Source organism: Aulonocara stuartgranti, assembly GCF_965226115.1.
Source record: "Aulonocara stuartgranti genome assembly, chromosome: 23".
NCBI classification, from domain to species: Eukaryota; Metazoa; Chordata; class Actinopteri; order Cichliformes; family Cichlidae; genus Aulonocara; species Aulonocara stuartgranti.
In genome coordinates, this window is record NC_138958.1 from 2,956,745 (window position 1) to 2,973,829 (window position 17,085).

Below are 17,085 nucleotides of genomic sequence, written 5' to 3' on the forward strand. Positions count from 1 at the left end.
AAAAAATTGAAAATCGTTTTTGTTTGTTTTTTTACATATATTTCGACTTGGAGAAATTTAAGAGGCTTATCCCTTAAAACAAAATACAAATACAAATACAAAAAAGTTGCAAAAAATAGTTTACAACAACAGGAAATTTATTTTGAGTGTCTTCATAGTTTTATTTTGGAGATACAGCAATTTTTATATGTTGCAGGAAAATGAAAACCAATCCTATGATGCAAATTTGCAAAGAAAACAGCATGTGCATCAAAATAAACTATTTCCAGCAGTGCAATTCGAGTTGTCAGCCAGACATCTAACTATGAAAAAATTACACTCCAAAAGACCCCGGGCTTCTGAAAAAACAACCCGGGCTTAAGCCCAGTAAGCCACCCCCCCGCTCCGCCACTGCACCAAAAGATGAAGCGTTTTGACTGCAGGTTCCTAAAAGTGGATAAATGATCATGATAACAATGGTGATAGCAAGACAATATAAAAGACTTTAAAATATAAGAACAAAAAAACATAAATGCATAATTTTGCCAGTTAACTTTTATTTAACCTTTAGCAAACAGCCAAAAAAACCCAGAAAGTGCCCAGATTAAGCTTGTAGTGCAGAGAATATTCCATTTATGACACCATTAGCTCATTATTACAGGAAATGCTCAAGTTAACATGTTTCCTCTGAAGTCTGCAGCCTCTCCTGTGAGACTGAGAAAGAAAGCAGCTTTACTTCTTGCTTTCTTTGACCAGTTGTTCCACTTCCTTCATGAAGCGCAGGCAGAGTTCATCCTGCCACGGCAGAGCAACACACTGAACCGCCACAGGTAGACCCTCGCCACCAGTCACTGCCTGAACACAAAAACACACTCCTGTCACTCAATGCTCAGCAGCTGAACGCACCACAGTCTCCTTCATCCACCTACTGTAATAAAAAGAAACTCTATAAATATTGGAGCCGCAATAGACTGATCTGGTTCAGTTCTTGGTTCTGTGTAAAGTCATGTTAAGTACATAGAATTGAACTGAATGTCCAGAGTAATACATCACATTTTTAAATAACATTCCACAGAAAATTGCATTTCTTAATTTAGCTATTACAAGATAAAACTGATACTAAGGGAAAAATTAGATTCAAGCAAGTAATGTTTATTATTACTTCAACATGCACAGATGAGTAATAGGGAACATCAAACGATGAGCTCTACATAGCCCGAGACAGATGTGCTACAGCAGCTGATTGAAACCACATTAAAGTACACTGACGCACATTCACAAGTATACAAAAAATAAATGTATCTGTATTTTAGACTTTACATCAGGGGCTCCTGACTTGTTGTTGCTGCATGAAAAGCTAGCCTGACACTGAGTCTAAGACACCAGATTTACTAAACAGGGCAAAAGAGCACAATCCCCAAATAGTGCGGATAGGCGTTTAGCTAGAAAAAAAAAAAAAAGGTTTTGCAGAGTTCACGTGAAAGTTATGTACAGGTCCGTCTCAAAAAATTTGCATATTGTGATATTCATATATGTCATATTTGATCCGACCAATAACAAAAAAGTGTTTTTAATACAAAAAAGTCTACCTTCAAATAATTATGTTCAGTTATGCACTCAATACTTGGTCGGGAATCCTTTTGCATAGATGACTGCTTCAATGCGGCGTGGCATGAGGCAATCAGCCTGTGACACTGTTGAGGTGTTATGGAGGCTCAGGATGCTTCGATAGCGGCCTTAAGCTCATCCAGAGTGTTGGCTCTTGCGTCTCTCAACTTTCTCTTCACAATATCCCACAGATTCTCTATGGGGTTCAGGTCAGGAGAGAGAGTTGGCAGGCCAATTGAGCACAGTAATACCATAGTCAGTAAACCATTTACCAGTGGTTTTGGCACTGTGAGCAGGTGCCAGGTTGTGCTGAAAAATGAAAAAACTTCAGGCATTTCCCTCGCCCCAGTCTTCCTCCAGACTCTGGCACCTTGCTTTCCGAATGACATGCAAAAGTTGCTTTCATCCAAAAAAAAAAAACAAAACAAAACAAAACAAAAAAAACCAAAAACAACACAAAAAAAAAAACAGTACTTTGGACCACTGAGCAACAGTCCAGTGCTGCTTCTCTGTAGCCCAGGTCAGGCACTTCTGACGCTGTTTCTGGTTCAAAAGTGGCTTGACCTGGAGAATGCGGCACCTGTAGCCCATTTCCTGCACACGCCTGTACACGGTGGCTCTGGATGTTTCTACTCCAGACTCAGTCCACTGCTTCCGCAGGTCCCCCAAGGTCTGGAATTGGTCCTTCTCCACAATCTTCCTCACCTCTTCTCGTTGTGTAGCGTTTTCTGCCACACTTTTTCCTTCCCACAGACTTCCCACTGAGGTGCCTCGATACAGCACTCTGGGAACAGCCTATTCGTTCAGGAATGTCTTTCTGTGTCTTACCCTCTTGCTTGAGGGAATGATGTCCAGAATGATGGCCTTCTGGACAGCAGTCAGGTCGGCAGTCTTACCCATGATTGCGGTTTTGAGTAATGAACCAGGCTGGGAGTTTTTAAAAGCCTCAGGAATCTTTTGCAGGTGTTTAGAGTTAATTCAGATGATTAGGTTAATAGCTCGTTTAGAGAACCTTTTCATGATATGCTAATTTTTTGAGATAGGAATTTTGGGTTTTCATGAGCTGTATGCCAAAATCATCAATATAAAAACAAAAGGCTTGAACTACTTCAGTTGTGTGTAATGAATCTAAAATATATGAAAGTCTAATGTTTATCAGTACATTACAGAAAATAATGAATTTATCACAATATGCTAATTTTTTGAGTAGGACCTGTATGTGTACGCGTGTACATCTGTGATCTCACGTATTGTCAAAGTGCATGCAGCTGAATATGTGTAGATCCACCAGTAATAAGTAATGGTGTTTGAGCACAGCTGATGTGCTGAAAACCGTGTGCTGTTTACAATCCTGGAATTATAACTGTTTCAAAATGTATTTGTTAAATTTTATCAACATAAATACATTGTTTAGTATGATGTCCTTCAAAGGTCTGATTCTTCTGAGGATCAGTGCTGTCCTCCTCCCTGTCTCTCCATTTTTTGGCCGTTTCTCTTTGAACCCTATTGCACAGGCTGTGAAACTGAAGACCTGAAAGCAGTTTTGTTGCCGCTGGCATTGTGTGACTCGTTTAGCTTGAAGGTTACAAGTCACCTCTGACTTCATTGAATAAATTTAGCATTGAGTGCAATTTTCCCTCAATTTTTCACGTGTCTGAGTGAACACGCAAACTCCTTGAGCGGTCCCTTGGACCACTGTGAGCAACAGCAGACGTGTGCACTGTGGTCACACCAGCATCGAATCCATCCAAGTTACATGGTTTATTAAAATAATCCAATTACAACATTTACATTTATGTTAGACTACTTTTAATTAAGTGCTTTAGCCCACTTACAATGACAATGTTAAAAAAAAAAAAATCTAATCATTGACCTGTGTAGTATGTTAACACTATTGGAAGTAAAAATAACTTGAACTCCAATTTCAAAAACACAACTTTTTTTTCTTATTTATTTATTTTTTTTATAAAGCTCTGACTTGTATTATGAGTCTGTGGTCTGTGAGAGAGTCCTGTAACTCTGTCTGCAAAATACAGTAAATAATGACCAATGCTGGGCAATTAATTATATAGTAATAGGGCGATCGTGGCTCAAAGAGTTGGCAGTTCGTCTTGTAATCGGAAGGTTGCTGGTTTGAGCCCCGGCTCGGACAGTCTCGGCCATTGTGTCCTTGGGCAAGACACTTCACCTACCGCCTACTGGTGTTGGCCAGAGGGGCCGACGGCGCAATATGGCAGCCTCGCCTCGGTCAGTCTGCCCCAGGGCAGCTTGTAGCCACAGCTGCCCTGGGGCAGTAAATGTAAACAGGAAGAAAACCAAACATTGCAGATATTTTTATCATAACTCTGGTTTTACGTGGCCGATCAACACAATTTAAAAACTGATATAAAGTCCACACTTTTTCCGTCAATTGCTCCGTCTGTCCTGCTCACATCTCCAATGGTTGTACAGGTTGTCATTAACATGGCTTCACTCCACATCAGCCGCTTTGCCAGCTAAAAGACCGGTGTCGGCACATAAGGACGCTGCCATAGCCTGTCAACCACGTTGATTAGCTGCGTATATACGAATGTGAATCGCATCATTGGCTGGACTACGGGATAAGGTGGCATCGTTCTGATCCCATACGGGAGCATCCAGTCACTCACTGACTAACACTGCAAAACAGAATTGTTAAAGTATTAATTTTAATTTCAATTCAGGTTAGAATTATTTTGTGCGCAACGCAGATTTTCTGTGCGCAGAGATCGTGCCAGCAGTGCGCAATTGAGCACGTGCGCAGCTTAGAGGGAACATTAATTGAGTGGTTTGGTAGTCAGTTCCTTGGAATGGTTAGTCTGCTTGCCTATCGATCTTGCTTATCGGTTGCACTTGCACATGAGATACAATCAGTTGATTTCAATTCATATGCCGCAGGGCGAAAATAGTGACACAGTCTACAACGTGGATATAAACATTACTTTTATTTTAAATTGCAGAAAAGAACAAGCGTTAAGGTACAGTGAAAACGTCCAGAACAGAAACAACTGCAACAGTTTTTAATCTACTGCACAATATTTTGAAGGCATTTATCTGCTATAAAAAGACAGGCCAGGAAAATCTGATTCACATTCTCTGTATTTTATCCTCAGTTACTTTGACACAAAGGCATCTGCTGTGATGCTTTTTTTTATACAAATATAACAATAGGGATATGTACTGATGAATGATCAGAATTATAATATTTCTGGAGAGCTGAGTTAAAACTGAATCGACTGGAGTCAAAATCAATACGCAGCACTAATTTTATGGAGAAATACGAATGTAATGTAATGAGTTGTGTAACAAATTGGCTTCACCTGGGAATAATTAAGTAATGTACTGGATGGCCTGGCCTGACACAACGTGTTAGTAAATCTGGCTCTATGTTCTCACTCAGTCTTATCTCACTGGTACATGTTGCCTACCTCTTTGAAGAGTTTGTCCCACATGTCCTGATAACAGCCCTTATAGTTCTTGAGTTCCTCCTCATCCTTTTTGGTCACTGTGGAAACAGTGACTACACCCGCAGGAAAGGTAAGGAGATTGTAGAGCATCGTGTAGCTGGCAGCAGCTGAAGGTGTAGAAAACAAAAATAAAGAAACATAAACACGATTCTTAGCCTTTAAAAATGTTGTTGAATGTTGATGTTTAAAGTGTTCACATTTTAAACATCTTTAAAGTCCTTAGATTACAGTATTTTAAAAACAAAGTGATAGATACAGAAACTAAGTTGTCTGTCATACTGAGTTAATCATACTTGAAAGTTTGCCACAGTATAAGAAGTTGTAGGCTGGTCCAATCACAGGACACAGCAGCACATCAATGTTGCAGCTCCTCCAATGTGCTATTGTCTCTTGAATGTAGTCCTAAAGAAAACACAGGAAATCTCAATTTCTCCTTCAGACTTTCATACGTGACCATGCATCATCAGCTGACAGTACCTCAACAGCAGCATGTTGCTTCCACAGCTCAGGAACAGATCTAAGAATGAAGCAGAACGTTTGGATATAATTCCTAGCACATGGAAATGTAACAAAGAAACTGAGATTCAAGCACAAATGAAGAATTTCAAGGATACTTTCTCACCCAACTCCACAAAGAGCATCAAAGTTGGCAGAAACACGAGGAAACTGCCAAAAAAAATCAGCATCATTATAAATGTTTTATCAGACTGAACTGTGAAGTTAACTGTTAAACCAAGGACTCACCACGGGTTTGAGCAAGAATGAAATGGTTTTCTTCAACCACTTGGGAAAGCCATAAGGAAAAACCTGAGGCTCCAGACAAGGGTCCACAGGTCCCCCTTCCCTAAAATGAAAGAGATCATTGGCACAGGAGAAAACAGTCTGTTCAGAGACACTGAACTGAGAATTACTGTAATGGTTTCAAAAAGAACCACAACCCCATGTTGTTCATAAAGACAATGGCAGCATGGTGATGTTTAGTGGTTAGAACTAAAAAGAAACAAAATCTCTAAATGTTAGATGATTTAAGTTTAGAAAACAAATGGTACTAACTGACTTATTAAATGGAACAACTCACAGTTTTTGTAGCAGGGTGGTAGCTCCATCTGCTAAAAAACCCTTTATCAATAGTTCAGGGAAAATTTGATCCATCTTCAGTGGACAGTAAGGGACGAGCTAAAGACACAAATATCAACACTAAGGACCTATGACTCATATCACATACGTGGCTTGACAGTGATCATAGTGTGTGTGGTGACGTCTTACTGTGTGTCCTGCTTGCTCTAGCAGAGCTTTGACCTCTCTGACGCCTCGGGCCATGCTTGGAGATGGATGCGTGTAGCCATCGCTTTCCAAATAACCGATCCTTAGAGGTCTGGAGCTTCTGTATATCTAAGGGTCAATCTTTTTTACTTCCTCAGTCAATTAAACATAATCAGTTTGCAAAGGTTAAGATTACAGCCTGTAAAGTTAGTTCTGTATCTCAGGACATTAATAACAGGTGAGGTAAGAGTAATATAAAGTGAAGGATTAGGACAACTATGTATCCGCTTAATTTGTAGTTTTTAACCAAAAGAATAATCATTAACAGATTATATGAACCTCACAGTACAGGACACACCTCCATGTTAAAAGGTAATGGTGGAACAGTGGGGTCCAAAGAAAACATGTGGTCACAAAGAAGTGCCTGCATGCACAGAGCCAGGCTGTCCACATCTCTTGCCATGGGTCCAGGAGATGACGGCACTAGTTTCATACGAAATATAAAGCAGTGACTCAAATATTTGAGACAGTTTGTGTCTGTGAAATATTGCTATACAGTGGTTATGTAACTACATTTACTTTATATGTAAAGTACATATGTTTCTTACCCGACTTTTGCCCTCGATAAATTGGACGAAGGCCCTGTAAACTAATCATTACACAAAAGTGTTAACAAAGATAAAGTTTAACTCAGTGTAACTCAATGTGTAATAAATTTCCAGGAAACTGACTGAATGAGACCCACCTGAGCCGACCTGCAGTTGGCTTGAAACCACAGATTCCACAGAAGGATGCAGGAATACGGATACTGCCACCTATATCAGTGCCTATACCAAGCAGAGAGCCCCCTCCCCCAATGAGAGCCCCCTCCCCACCAGATGAACCTCCAGAGGTCTTCTGGGGGTTATGAGGGTTCACAGTCTGCCCGTAGATAGGATTACTGCAGTCATAGCTGTCAACAGAGAGTTAATGAGTCTCTGCATATTATTTTCATTCATATTTTCATTATTTGCACATTTGGAATGGACAAAGGCAACTTAACACATGCACTCAGTTTTAAATGTGCTGTAGATTTTTATGTGAGTAACTGATAAAAGATGTACTTTAAAAGAGCTTGAGGCAAGTTGGTTCTCACAAAGGGAATAGCTCCTTGTTTCTTCAGGACTTGAACGAGCACACTGTCCTTTTCAGCGGGCTGGTCCAGGTTAATGACCACACCACAAGAACAGTCATGATTCTAGTGTTGGAAAAAACAAAGATGATAATGTTACATCAAATACCTGAGCTATGATGCTCGAGAATACTGTACCATACTTATAAATACTGATGGGAAATACTTTAACTGTAACTGAAATTTGCATTGCATAACCTTTGTAATACCTTAAATGTAATATTTTCTTTGACGCTAACTGGAACTCCGTACAAGAGACCATCCTTGTTGGAGCCAACAGTTGTCAGCTGGTCCAAACTCTCCAGCAAAATTTCAGTGCAGCAGTTCAGCTTTTGGTTTACAGCCAGAGTCTGTTGGAAAGGAAACAAGCACAGACAGTTTGAGATTAACTTATTCACCTAAAGGGATTTTAATCTTTGTAAAATATTAAACTCTTGTTGGAAACACAAACATTACTTGACACATCAGTCTGTGTTGCTTATATGAATATTTTTATCCAGTGTGTCTAAACTTTAACTGTAATAAGACAATTCTGTGTAAAAAGAACTAAAAAGCAGTGAGTTGTAAGTAGGAGTAATGTCAAAAATAAACAACATTAAGATAAGTCTGACTAATTTAAATGATTACTTGTTTAAAAATGACTTTTGCTGTATTTGATCTATTATGAAAGATTTGTGTCATGCTGGATATTGAACCTTTTCCATGTAAGAGTAAAGCACATCCTCGGGGCGCAGTAAACCTTCGTTCAGCTGCTGTGTCAGCTCAGACAGGGAGAGCGTCAGGATGAAAGCAGAGTCAGTTGTCGGATGCTAGGAGACACAGACCCACACAGAATCATTATGTTATTATTTCTTTTAAAGGCTGCAACAAAGAGACGGAACCACATCCATGTACAGATTCAGGATTCTTCCTTCCACTTTTTTTTTTACAAACTTTCTCAAACACAGCAATGAGTTCACTGCACTTAAACGGTTTGCACAGTCATAACTTTCATTTTCATGCTCAAGCATGGAGACATTGCAAAGTGCCAGTATTTTGGTATTTAATAACTACACCTCTGCCAGGTTAAACTAAAAGCAGATCATTAGCTGAGATTATCGATAAAGAGAAACTAGAAAAATCCCCAAAGCTCTGAACTCTCACCGACTGTTTGTACCGGAGCACCGCCTGCTCTGCGTGCTGCAAGCTCTCATCTCTCCTGTTTCTGGCTCTCTGTATCTTTTCCTCTGCCTGTCGGAGGCTGTTGATCTTTTTCACCCGCACAACCAGGTATCCCACAATGCAGGCAACACCAGTGAGCAGAGCCGCTGTCCACTTGTCCATCTTCACTCTCTTAATAAACAGTTCAGTGTTCTGCGTGGCTTTCGTCTTTGCCCTGTGGCTGCAAGATGCAAAAATCCAAGCGGACCTAACAGTCAGATGTTTAAACACGACGACAGGCTTGTCTTGTTTTAGGCGTGGCCGTGTTGTGTACCGTAGCTTCCCTAATCTACATGCACAGCAACATGTCCTTTCATTTTAATAATAAGCCACATTCCAAAATGTAAAATCTAATTAGTTCTCAGAATGTAAATAAATTATGCAAAATCTCTGCCTTAAAGAAAAGTACAGCTTACTTAAGATTGCTGAGTTAGAGCAACTTATTCATTGTGAGTACACAGCAGTAAGAATAGCTTGATTTTTCTGAGTGAGAAATACTAAATGTTAACTGACATAAACATTTATTGTTCAGCAAAATTAAAAAATAGTTTGTGGTAACTTACGTTTTAACATTTTGCTTATGTGACCAAGTGGTCGGCGGAGTTATAAAAGAATAATAAAATGACAACGCTATAGGGGAATTTCACCCCCAGGAAATATATATTTAAGAAAAGAAAAATAGATACCTGGGACCATTTCGTGGCCTTTGCGTTTTACGTTTCCACGCCATTTCCACTGTGTTTAATGGAGTATAGCCAAACTTTCTAACATGAATTTTTTTCCCATTTTATTTTGAAATTCAGTCGGAGTTTTTAAAATGAGCTTAAATGGCTGAATAAAAGGCATACATCCACTATCGAACCTCGTGGCCGATTTGTGCCCCATTGAAACCCTTTATAAACGCTATTTTTCACTGCAGGATTTATACCGTTAACATCTGGGTGATGGCTTAGGTTTCGTTTTTGTTTTGGAGAAGAGGCCTTAGAATTGTAATTTTTTTATTTGTCCACCGGGTGGTGCCCTTGCTCCACATTTGACCCGGGGCTGGAAAACAGCGGGCTGCTTAAAGAGACCTGCGGGAAATGACGCCTCTTTTCCGGCGTGCTGCAGCGGCTTCGCCCGCTGATCGGGCGGGACAATTTTCGGCCCCAGGACCGTTTGAGGTTGGATTTTTTTTTTTAATCAACAGGAAATGACGTATTTGTTGTGACGTGGTACCGGATGTGTGTGTTGGAAAAAGGGATCGACGCAACATGCCCCGGTCATCGTCGCGAGTCAACCCGGGAGCATGCACCGATTCCGGGCTAGAGGAGAAGCATTTGCCGCCTGGAGACCATTTTCTGGTCCTGAAAAAAAAAATAAAAGGCGATCGAAATGACTGTTTGTGCCAATCTTTAGTCCATCTAAAGGCCTAATTATAATAACAATCAAATATTACTTCAAATGTTTTTTTGGGAAAATATTTAGTTTTTTAGTTTTTTTTTTTAGTTTTTTTGTAATTTAAAGGGTTAAAACAACGAAAATATAATTAAAACTTTATATGAATATTTCAGGGAGAAGTAGTTTTAAAAGACTGACCAATTTAAAGTGAAAAAAAAATTAATATTTAATATTTTTATTGCACTTTTTGGGCGTGGTCGATAGTGTGCATTTTATGAAATGCGCTCCTGGAAAAAAAATAAAAGGCGATCGAAATGACTCTTGGTGCCAATCTTTAGTCCATCTAAAGGCCTAATTATAATAACAATTGAATATTACCTCAAATGTTTTTTTTGGAAAATATTCAAGTTTTTTGTTTTTTGGGGCTAAAAAAACAGGGCGCTCATGTAATAAAACTGGGATTTAAAGGGTTAAAACAATGAAAATATAATTAAAACTTGACATGGATATTTTAAGCAGAAGTAGTTTTAAAAGATTGACTAATTTAAAGTAGAAAAAAATATTGATATATAACATTTTTAGAGCACTTTTGGGGCGGGACCATTTTTGGTCCCGAGGTTCACGAAAGGGTGGGATTTTGAGGTTGCCCCAGGGGTTAAGAAAAATAGATAAAAGGAATAAAGAGAGGCCGCACAGATTCAAGGATGCACACCGAGGCAGATTGGCTCCAATATTAAAACTGTTTTATTTATAACAAAAATAAATAAAATATTAGAAAATCAAATGTAGCGTCGTGTTGACAGTGTCCTAAAACTTTAGGACACTGTCAACAACGACGCACCACAAGAAGAAAATCACTACAGCCCACCCGGTGCTGTACAAAAGAAAGTGCGAAAATGACCCACCACCTGAGGTCTCAGGGCCACTGGCACGTCCTCCGTTCACCGAAATAAAACACAGAAATACGTTAAAAGAATAAAAGGACACTGAGCGTCCGGCTCGCTACAGATCATAAAAAACTAAAACCAACTTTAATTAAAGAAATCACGCGCGCGCGCACGCACACAATACTGGAAGGCGTACGCCCCACGAGTCAACTACAACTCCAGCAACAATCCAGAATAAAATAAAATAAAACCAGGCGAACCAGAAAAAGGTAAGCCTACAGTTTCACGACGAGACAAGACAGCAGGCTCCACCGAGGAGGAGCCCTCACAACAGCAGCTGGGAAGGCGTTTCACTCTTCCGATTAAGGTCGGGCAGTTTGCCAGGGAGATGTGAAGGCAGCAATCAAACCCTATAACAACAGATAAATATAACCTTAACCTCCGGTAATTGTGAATGCTAATAAAAGTAGTAGGACCGGAGGCGCTATACTCTCACGGGTGGAGATAACTGGAGCACTTCTCTCCGCAACGCCGGAATAAAACAAACTGCCGCGCTGTAGCTGTCATATGATCTACTCGCTTGCTGATCAATCCGTTGTGGTGTGCCAGCATTGGCTGCTGCTTTTTGCCAAACGGATGGGAGGAATAAACCAGGAGAACACCGGCTTTGTCATGGTCCTGGGTCGGTGACCCAGCGCTTTGAGTTTATGATTATTATTTTCTAGTTTATTCTGTTTTTGTATTAGTTCTTGGGGTTTGGTTGTCGTGTTTCTTTTCCCTACCTGTGTCTCCCTCTGTGCTCTGTACAGGTCCCCGAGTTTTGTGTTGTAAAACAGTCTGTGTGTGTCCTGTTTTACTTTGTAGGGCTGTGTCTCGTTATGCCCATTAGTTCCAGCTGTGTCCCCTCCTGTGTGCCGTTTCCTGATTACCTGGTGTGTGTATTTATATTTTGTGTCTGCCTGTGCTTCTCGTCGCGTCGTCTGTGTTTCTCTGTGAATCTCCTGTGTAGTCTACATTGTTCCATGTTTCTTCGTGTCTTTCTGCTCCTCGCTCTATGTCCTCCATTTCGTATTAGTTTTCCCAGTTTAGGTTTATGTTCGGTTCTGCCCACACCTTGGTTTTGTGCACTGTAAATAAAACCCACTTGCACCTCCGCCATTGTCTGCTATTGGATCCTCCTTTCTCACCCTCCACACGACTGCCGCCCCAGCCGTGACAGGCTTAACTTTATATGGACTGGCGCCACCCTGCAATCAATATGCAGGTGGGTTCCCAATTAACCTAGTGGCGCAGCCGAGAGCAAGCGCAGTAGAGCGAGCGAGGGAGAGAGAGAAAAAGAAAGGCGAGTAGCCCATCCGGCTACACTTACAAATTAAATGCAACTAAATCCCATTAAATTTGTATCACTGTTGACTTAAAAGATTTCTTGTCCAACAACACAATAAACAATATAAAAGTGTATGTAAATATGAATACAAAATAATAATGAAAAACACTTCTTGTAAAGCGTTAAATCAGCGTAACGATTATTTTTAAACGCAAAAAATTGATCAGCCAACATACTGGAAACTGTTCTCCTGAACAACAAACCACCACTACTGCAGCTGGTGTTATTTAATGTTTTCAATGTTTTCAAATCAACATTTCATATTTTTTATTTTATATATGTATCTGTTACACTATTTAAACTTTAATAACGTCACAACGAATAAAAGCCTTGGATGTAATCCTTTTGAAACTACGTTCACATAACTTTGTATTGCAATTTACATTAATGATATTGGCTGTTGAAGCTAAAGGTTTCCCGAAGGAATTTTTCTGCTGTTTTCTGACCAGCGCATGGATTGTTCCCAAGATCGTTTGTGTCTCGGCATTTTCTGGATCCTGTTGATGTCTGCTTGATGTCTGTGTAAAAGGTTAACATCTGTGTTTAAGTTGAAATGTGTGGCTGGTAAATCTGGATCACACTAATAGTTAAAAAGTTAAGAGATAAAAAGGCTTATGGGGATGTTAGTTCAGTTTATGTCTTCATACAAGGAAAAAAGGGAACCCCCCAGTTATAATTTGGTCTTTGTTATATCGTTCAGTGTTAAATCAGTATTTTCTAATTACACTTTACATCTTCCATGGCATTACTTAAAAAATACCACTAGGTGGCGCATAGCGGCCGGGAGGAGCGTAAACCCCCTGGGAGGCAAATCTGCAGAATAAATCCTGCAGTTGAAACGTAAACAAGTTCATGATCTGTGCCTCTTTATTTCAATATACAGGTGGGTTACTAGTCCTCAAAATGACTAATAGGTAACACAGTAGAAGAAATAAGACTGTTGTGAACTCGTGAATGAAAGTATACCGTTATAAGCTGCAGGATCTAGGATCGCACCCCTCCCAGGCACCTGTCACACCAGGGGGGCAACATCTGCTTAGTCGTGGTCGGCTTTGATGACCTCCGCCGTGAAACCTGAGGCCGCTGCGTCGGATTTCTCGACTTGCTGAAGCCCGTGCTCCAGCTCCTGCTCCTGCTCCTGCTCCTGCTCCAGCTCCAGCTCCAGCTCCTGCTCCTGCTCCTGCTCCTGCTCCAGCTCCAGCTCCTGCTCCAGCTCCAGCTCCAGCTCCAGCTCCTGCTCCAGCTCCAGCTCCTGCTCCAGCTCCTGCTCCTGCTCCAGCTCCAGCTCCAGCTCCAGCTCCTGCTCCTGCTCCTGCTCCAGCTCCAGCTCCAGCTCCTGCTCCTGCTCCTGCTCCTGCTCCAGCTCCAGCTCCTGCTCCTGCTCCTGCTCCAGCTCCTGCTCCAGCTCCTGCTCCTGCCAGGATTGGCCTGGTGAGTGACAGATCGCTTTTGAACGACACTTTTGATCTTCTGGACTTTTTCGGTTCCCGTTATCTGGATTTCCTGTGTGTGACTGAGACGTAGCTGAGTGGTGGCGAGTCCAGTGCTCTGTCTGAACTTCTACCAGTGGATTGCTGCTATTTTAACTCGCCACGGACGTCAGGCGGAGGCGGAGGCACAGCGGCTATTTACAAAAAGGATGACAAATGTAAGCAGTGTTTTCTGAAGCCTTCATTCTCCAGCTTCGAACTTACCTCGCTTGAGGTGAGTCACACAAAACCGGTTTTCTGCGCCTCATCTATTGCATGGAAATAAAACAAGAACTTCATAAACGACTTCCATTTTTTCCAGCTGGGATTATGCCCAACTATGATCATGTTCTTATTGCTGGCAATTTTAATATACGTGTGTTGTCCTGATAAACCACTGGTAAAGGACTTTTTGGGCCTTTTGACTCTTTTAACCTGGTATAGTCCGTGCCTGGCCCTACACATGAGCACGGACACACACTGGACCTTGTTCTTTCATGTGGTCTGCCTGTCACTAACCTGGAGATCTGTGACTCTGTGCTCTCAGATCATATGCCTGTGTTATTCAATGTTGCTTTTACACATACTGCAGTTAAATCTCGCGCTGCCGCTCTGCACTGTCGGGTTATTAACCCCTCCACTGCCACACAGTTTTCTGTTGCTTTTAATCAGCCCTGTGGCCCTTCTGACTTTGTCTCCTCTGATACAGAAGACCTTAATTCCTGGTCTTATTCTTGCTGTCAAACTATCTTGGAATCTGTGGCTCTAGATATTATTTCAAACTCTAAGACTGCTGGAATTGCTACTAGAACACTGCCAAAGAGGCAAAAAGGGAATACTTTGCAAATATTATTTCTTCCAACAGTCATAACCCACTTGTGTTATTTAAAACCATTGAGGCTGTTCTTAATACTCCATTGAATGTCTGTTTGGAAGTTTCTGCTAATATGTGCAATCATTTTCTGAGCTTTTTTATAGTAAAGGATGTCACCACCAGGGCTCTCATACAGCTTCTGACTCTGACCTCTCTGTCTCTGTTGTTTTTACTCAGTTTGAGCTTGTGACTCTCTTGATTTTAGGGGATGTGGTTCATCATATTAGGCCTGGCAAATAGAACTCTTTCTGTCAGCCTTCTCAGTTTTGTATCATCTTCTGCTCAGAATGCAACATTTTCATTATTTATTTATGATGAAATTAAAAAAATATTTTCCCAAAAGTTTACATAATGAATGACATACGACACAAAAGCAAATGTACTATGTACTAACTCATATCACCATCAATGAAAATAAGTTGGGGGTTTCTTATTATTATTTTACAATAATTTCAGTTCAAAGTAATTCAGTGAGTGCTGTCAGGGAACATGTTAACTATCAGGAAGGAGCAGTTAACAGGAAATTAGCCCACTTTAAAGTCCAGAAAGAGTAATTTATCATTTTTATAATATAATTCCATCCAAAATAATTTGAAACATATGCTGTTGGGTAAATATCATGGTATGCTAACTATATTTAAAAAATAAACTGGGTTGCACCAGCTACCTTGACCTCAAAACCTTTTTTCTGAAGATTAGTATCTATAAGTTGCTGCACATTCAGGACATAGATGTTGCAACACAGATTGCTCATTGCCATTCATTAACTAAAATACACACACACACACACACACGCACACACACACGCACACAGTTTCTGTTTTATATGCTAGTGAGCTTATTTTTTAAACATTAGCTGTGAAGCAATTTAAACACACATGACTTTAGCCTGTACAAATACAACTGACTTGACTTTAGTAAAATACATAAAACGAATGTTACAGACAGCTTAGAGCAAAGAGATATAGGTGTGTTTTGTGCAGATTATTTTCGATACCTATCGTTTAATGTTAATTTTCAATATTTTCAAACTTGTACTAGCACTGTCCCTTTGCCTAATATTGACATGCTTCTAGTTTTCAGGCTTTTAGTGCCTTTTCATGCTTTATTACATGAAATGGATGGTGTTAGGGAGAAATATTTTCATGTATGGTTAAGATGTCCTTTTATACTTCTATATTTTTTGTAGAATAGAATAGCCTTTATTGTCATTGTACAGAGTACAACGAAATTGGAGTGCCACTCCCTTGGTACAAGATTCAATAATAAATATAAATGTAAAATATAAAAAGTACAATAAAACAATCGCAAGTACTCAAACAATAGTAAGTATGATATATACAGGATAGCAGCATTAATATAATGACAGTATGAATAGCAGCATAATATAATGGCAGTGACGGTATGGTATAGCTAAGCAGGTTAAATTGTTTTGTGCTTATTTACTACGGTGATAGCTCTGGGAAAGAAGCTATCCCTGAATCTGTTTGTCCTGGTTTTATGTGACCTGTACTGTCGGCCTGACGGTAATAGTTCAAACAGTTGATTGCTGGGGTGAGAGTGGTCCTTGATGATATTGCCACCGAGAGTTTGCAGTGACCTCCAGGCTGGGCAGAGAGCAGCCAGTGATCTTCTGGGCTGTGTTAATGACCCTCTGCAGTACTTTCCTGTCCGCAGCTGAGCACCCTGCATACCATGTTGTTATGCCGTACGTTAGGATGCTCTCTATGGTGGCTCTGTAAAATGTCACCAGCAGCCTCTCCTCCAGGTTGTTCCTCCTGAGCACTCTCAGAAAGTGGAGACGCTGACGTGGAGACGAGCAGTCGGATGTGTAGAGCGTAAACAGGAGGGGACTCAAAACACATCCTTGTGGAGACCCGGTGCTGAGTGTGATGGTGCTGGACCGGTGGGGGCCGAGTCTGACAGACTGTGGTCTATTTGTCAGGAAGTCCTTGATCCAGAGGCAGATGGAGGTGGAGAGTCCCAGGTGAGACAGTTTCTGGACCAGGATCTCCGGGATGATATGATTGAATGCTGAGCTAAAGTCCAGAAAGAGCATTCTCACATAGCTTCCTCGGTGCTCCAGGTGACTCAGCGCAGTGTGGAGCGCTATGGTGATAGCGTCCTCGGTGGATCGATTTGTCCTGTAGGCAAATTGGTGGGGGTCCAGACTGGGAGGCAGACCGGCCCTGATGTGCTGACAGACCAGCCTCTCAAAGCACTTCATCACTACAGGCGTAAGTGCAACAGGCCTGTAGTCGTTTGGGCTGGCCACAGCTGTCTTCTTGGCGATGGGGATGATGGTGGAGGTTTTGATGCAGGGCGGGACGGTGTTTGATGACAAGGAAAGGTTGAAGATTTTAGTGAAGACTCCAGTCAGTT

At 40.9% G+C, this 17,085-nt stretch overlaps 1 protein-coding gene across 4 annotated transcripts; it reads right to left on the reverse strand.

Annotated features, from left to right (window-relative positions):
* Positions 1-399: 399 nt before the first annotated feature.
* LOC309700447 (vitamin D3 hydroxylase-associated protein-like) lies at positions 400-12,273 on the reverse strand. Of its 4 annotated transcripts, none has more exons than XM_082523957.1 (16): positions 11,903-12,273; positions 8,650-8,887; positions 8,202-8,315; positions 7,716-7,856; positions 7,439-7,572; positions 7,081-7,287; positions 6,944-6,984; positions 6,694-6,818; positions 6,339-6,464; positions 6,151-6,248; positions 5,817-5,916; positions 5,695-5,738; positions 5,550-5,589; positions 5,366-5,474; positions 5,034-5,179; positions 400-834 (listed from the first exon to the last, which is right to left on the reverse strand). In XM_082523957.1, the coding sequence occupies exons 1-16, from the start codon at positions 12,130-12,132 to the stop codon at positions 712-714; spliced, it is 2,016 nt and encodes a 671-aa protein (XP_082380083.1). In that variant the 5' UTR covers positions 12,133-12,273; the 3' UTR covers positions 400-711. The 4 variants fall into 4 exon arrangements, with proteins under 4 accessions (XP_082380083.1, XP_082380084.1, XP_082380085.1 ...); XM_082523958.1 differs by lacking the exon at positions 11,903-12,273 and adding an exon at positions 11,756-11,837; XM_082523959.1 differs by lacking the exon at positions 11,903-12,273 and adding an exon at positions 10,992-11,733.
* Between the last annotated feature and the right edge of the window lie 4,812 nt (positions 12,274-17,085).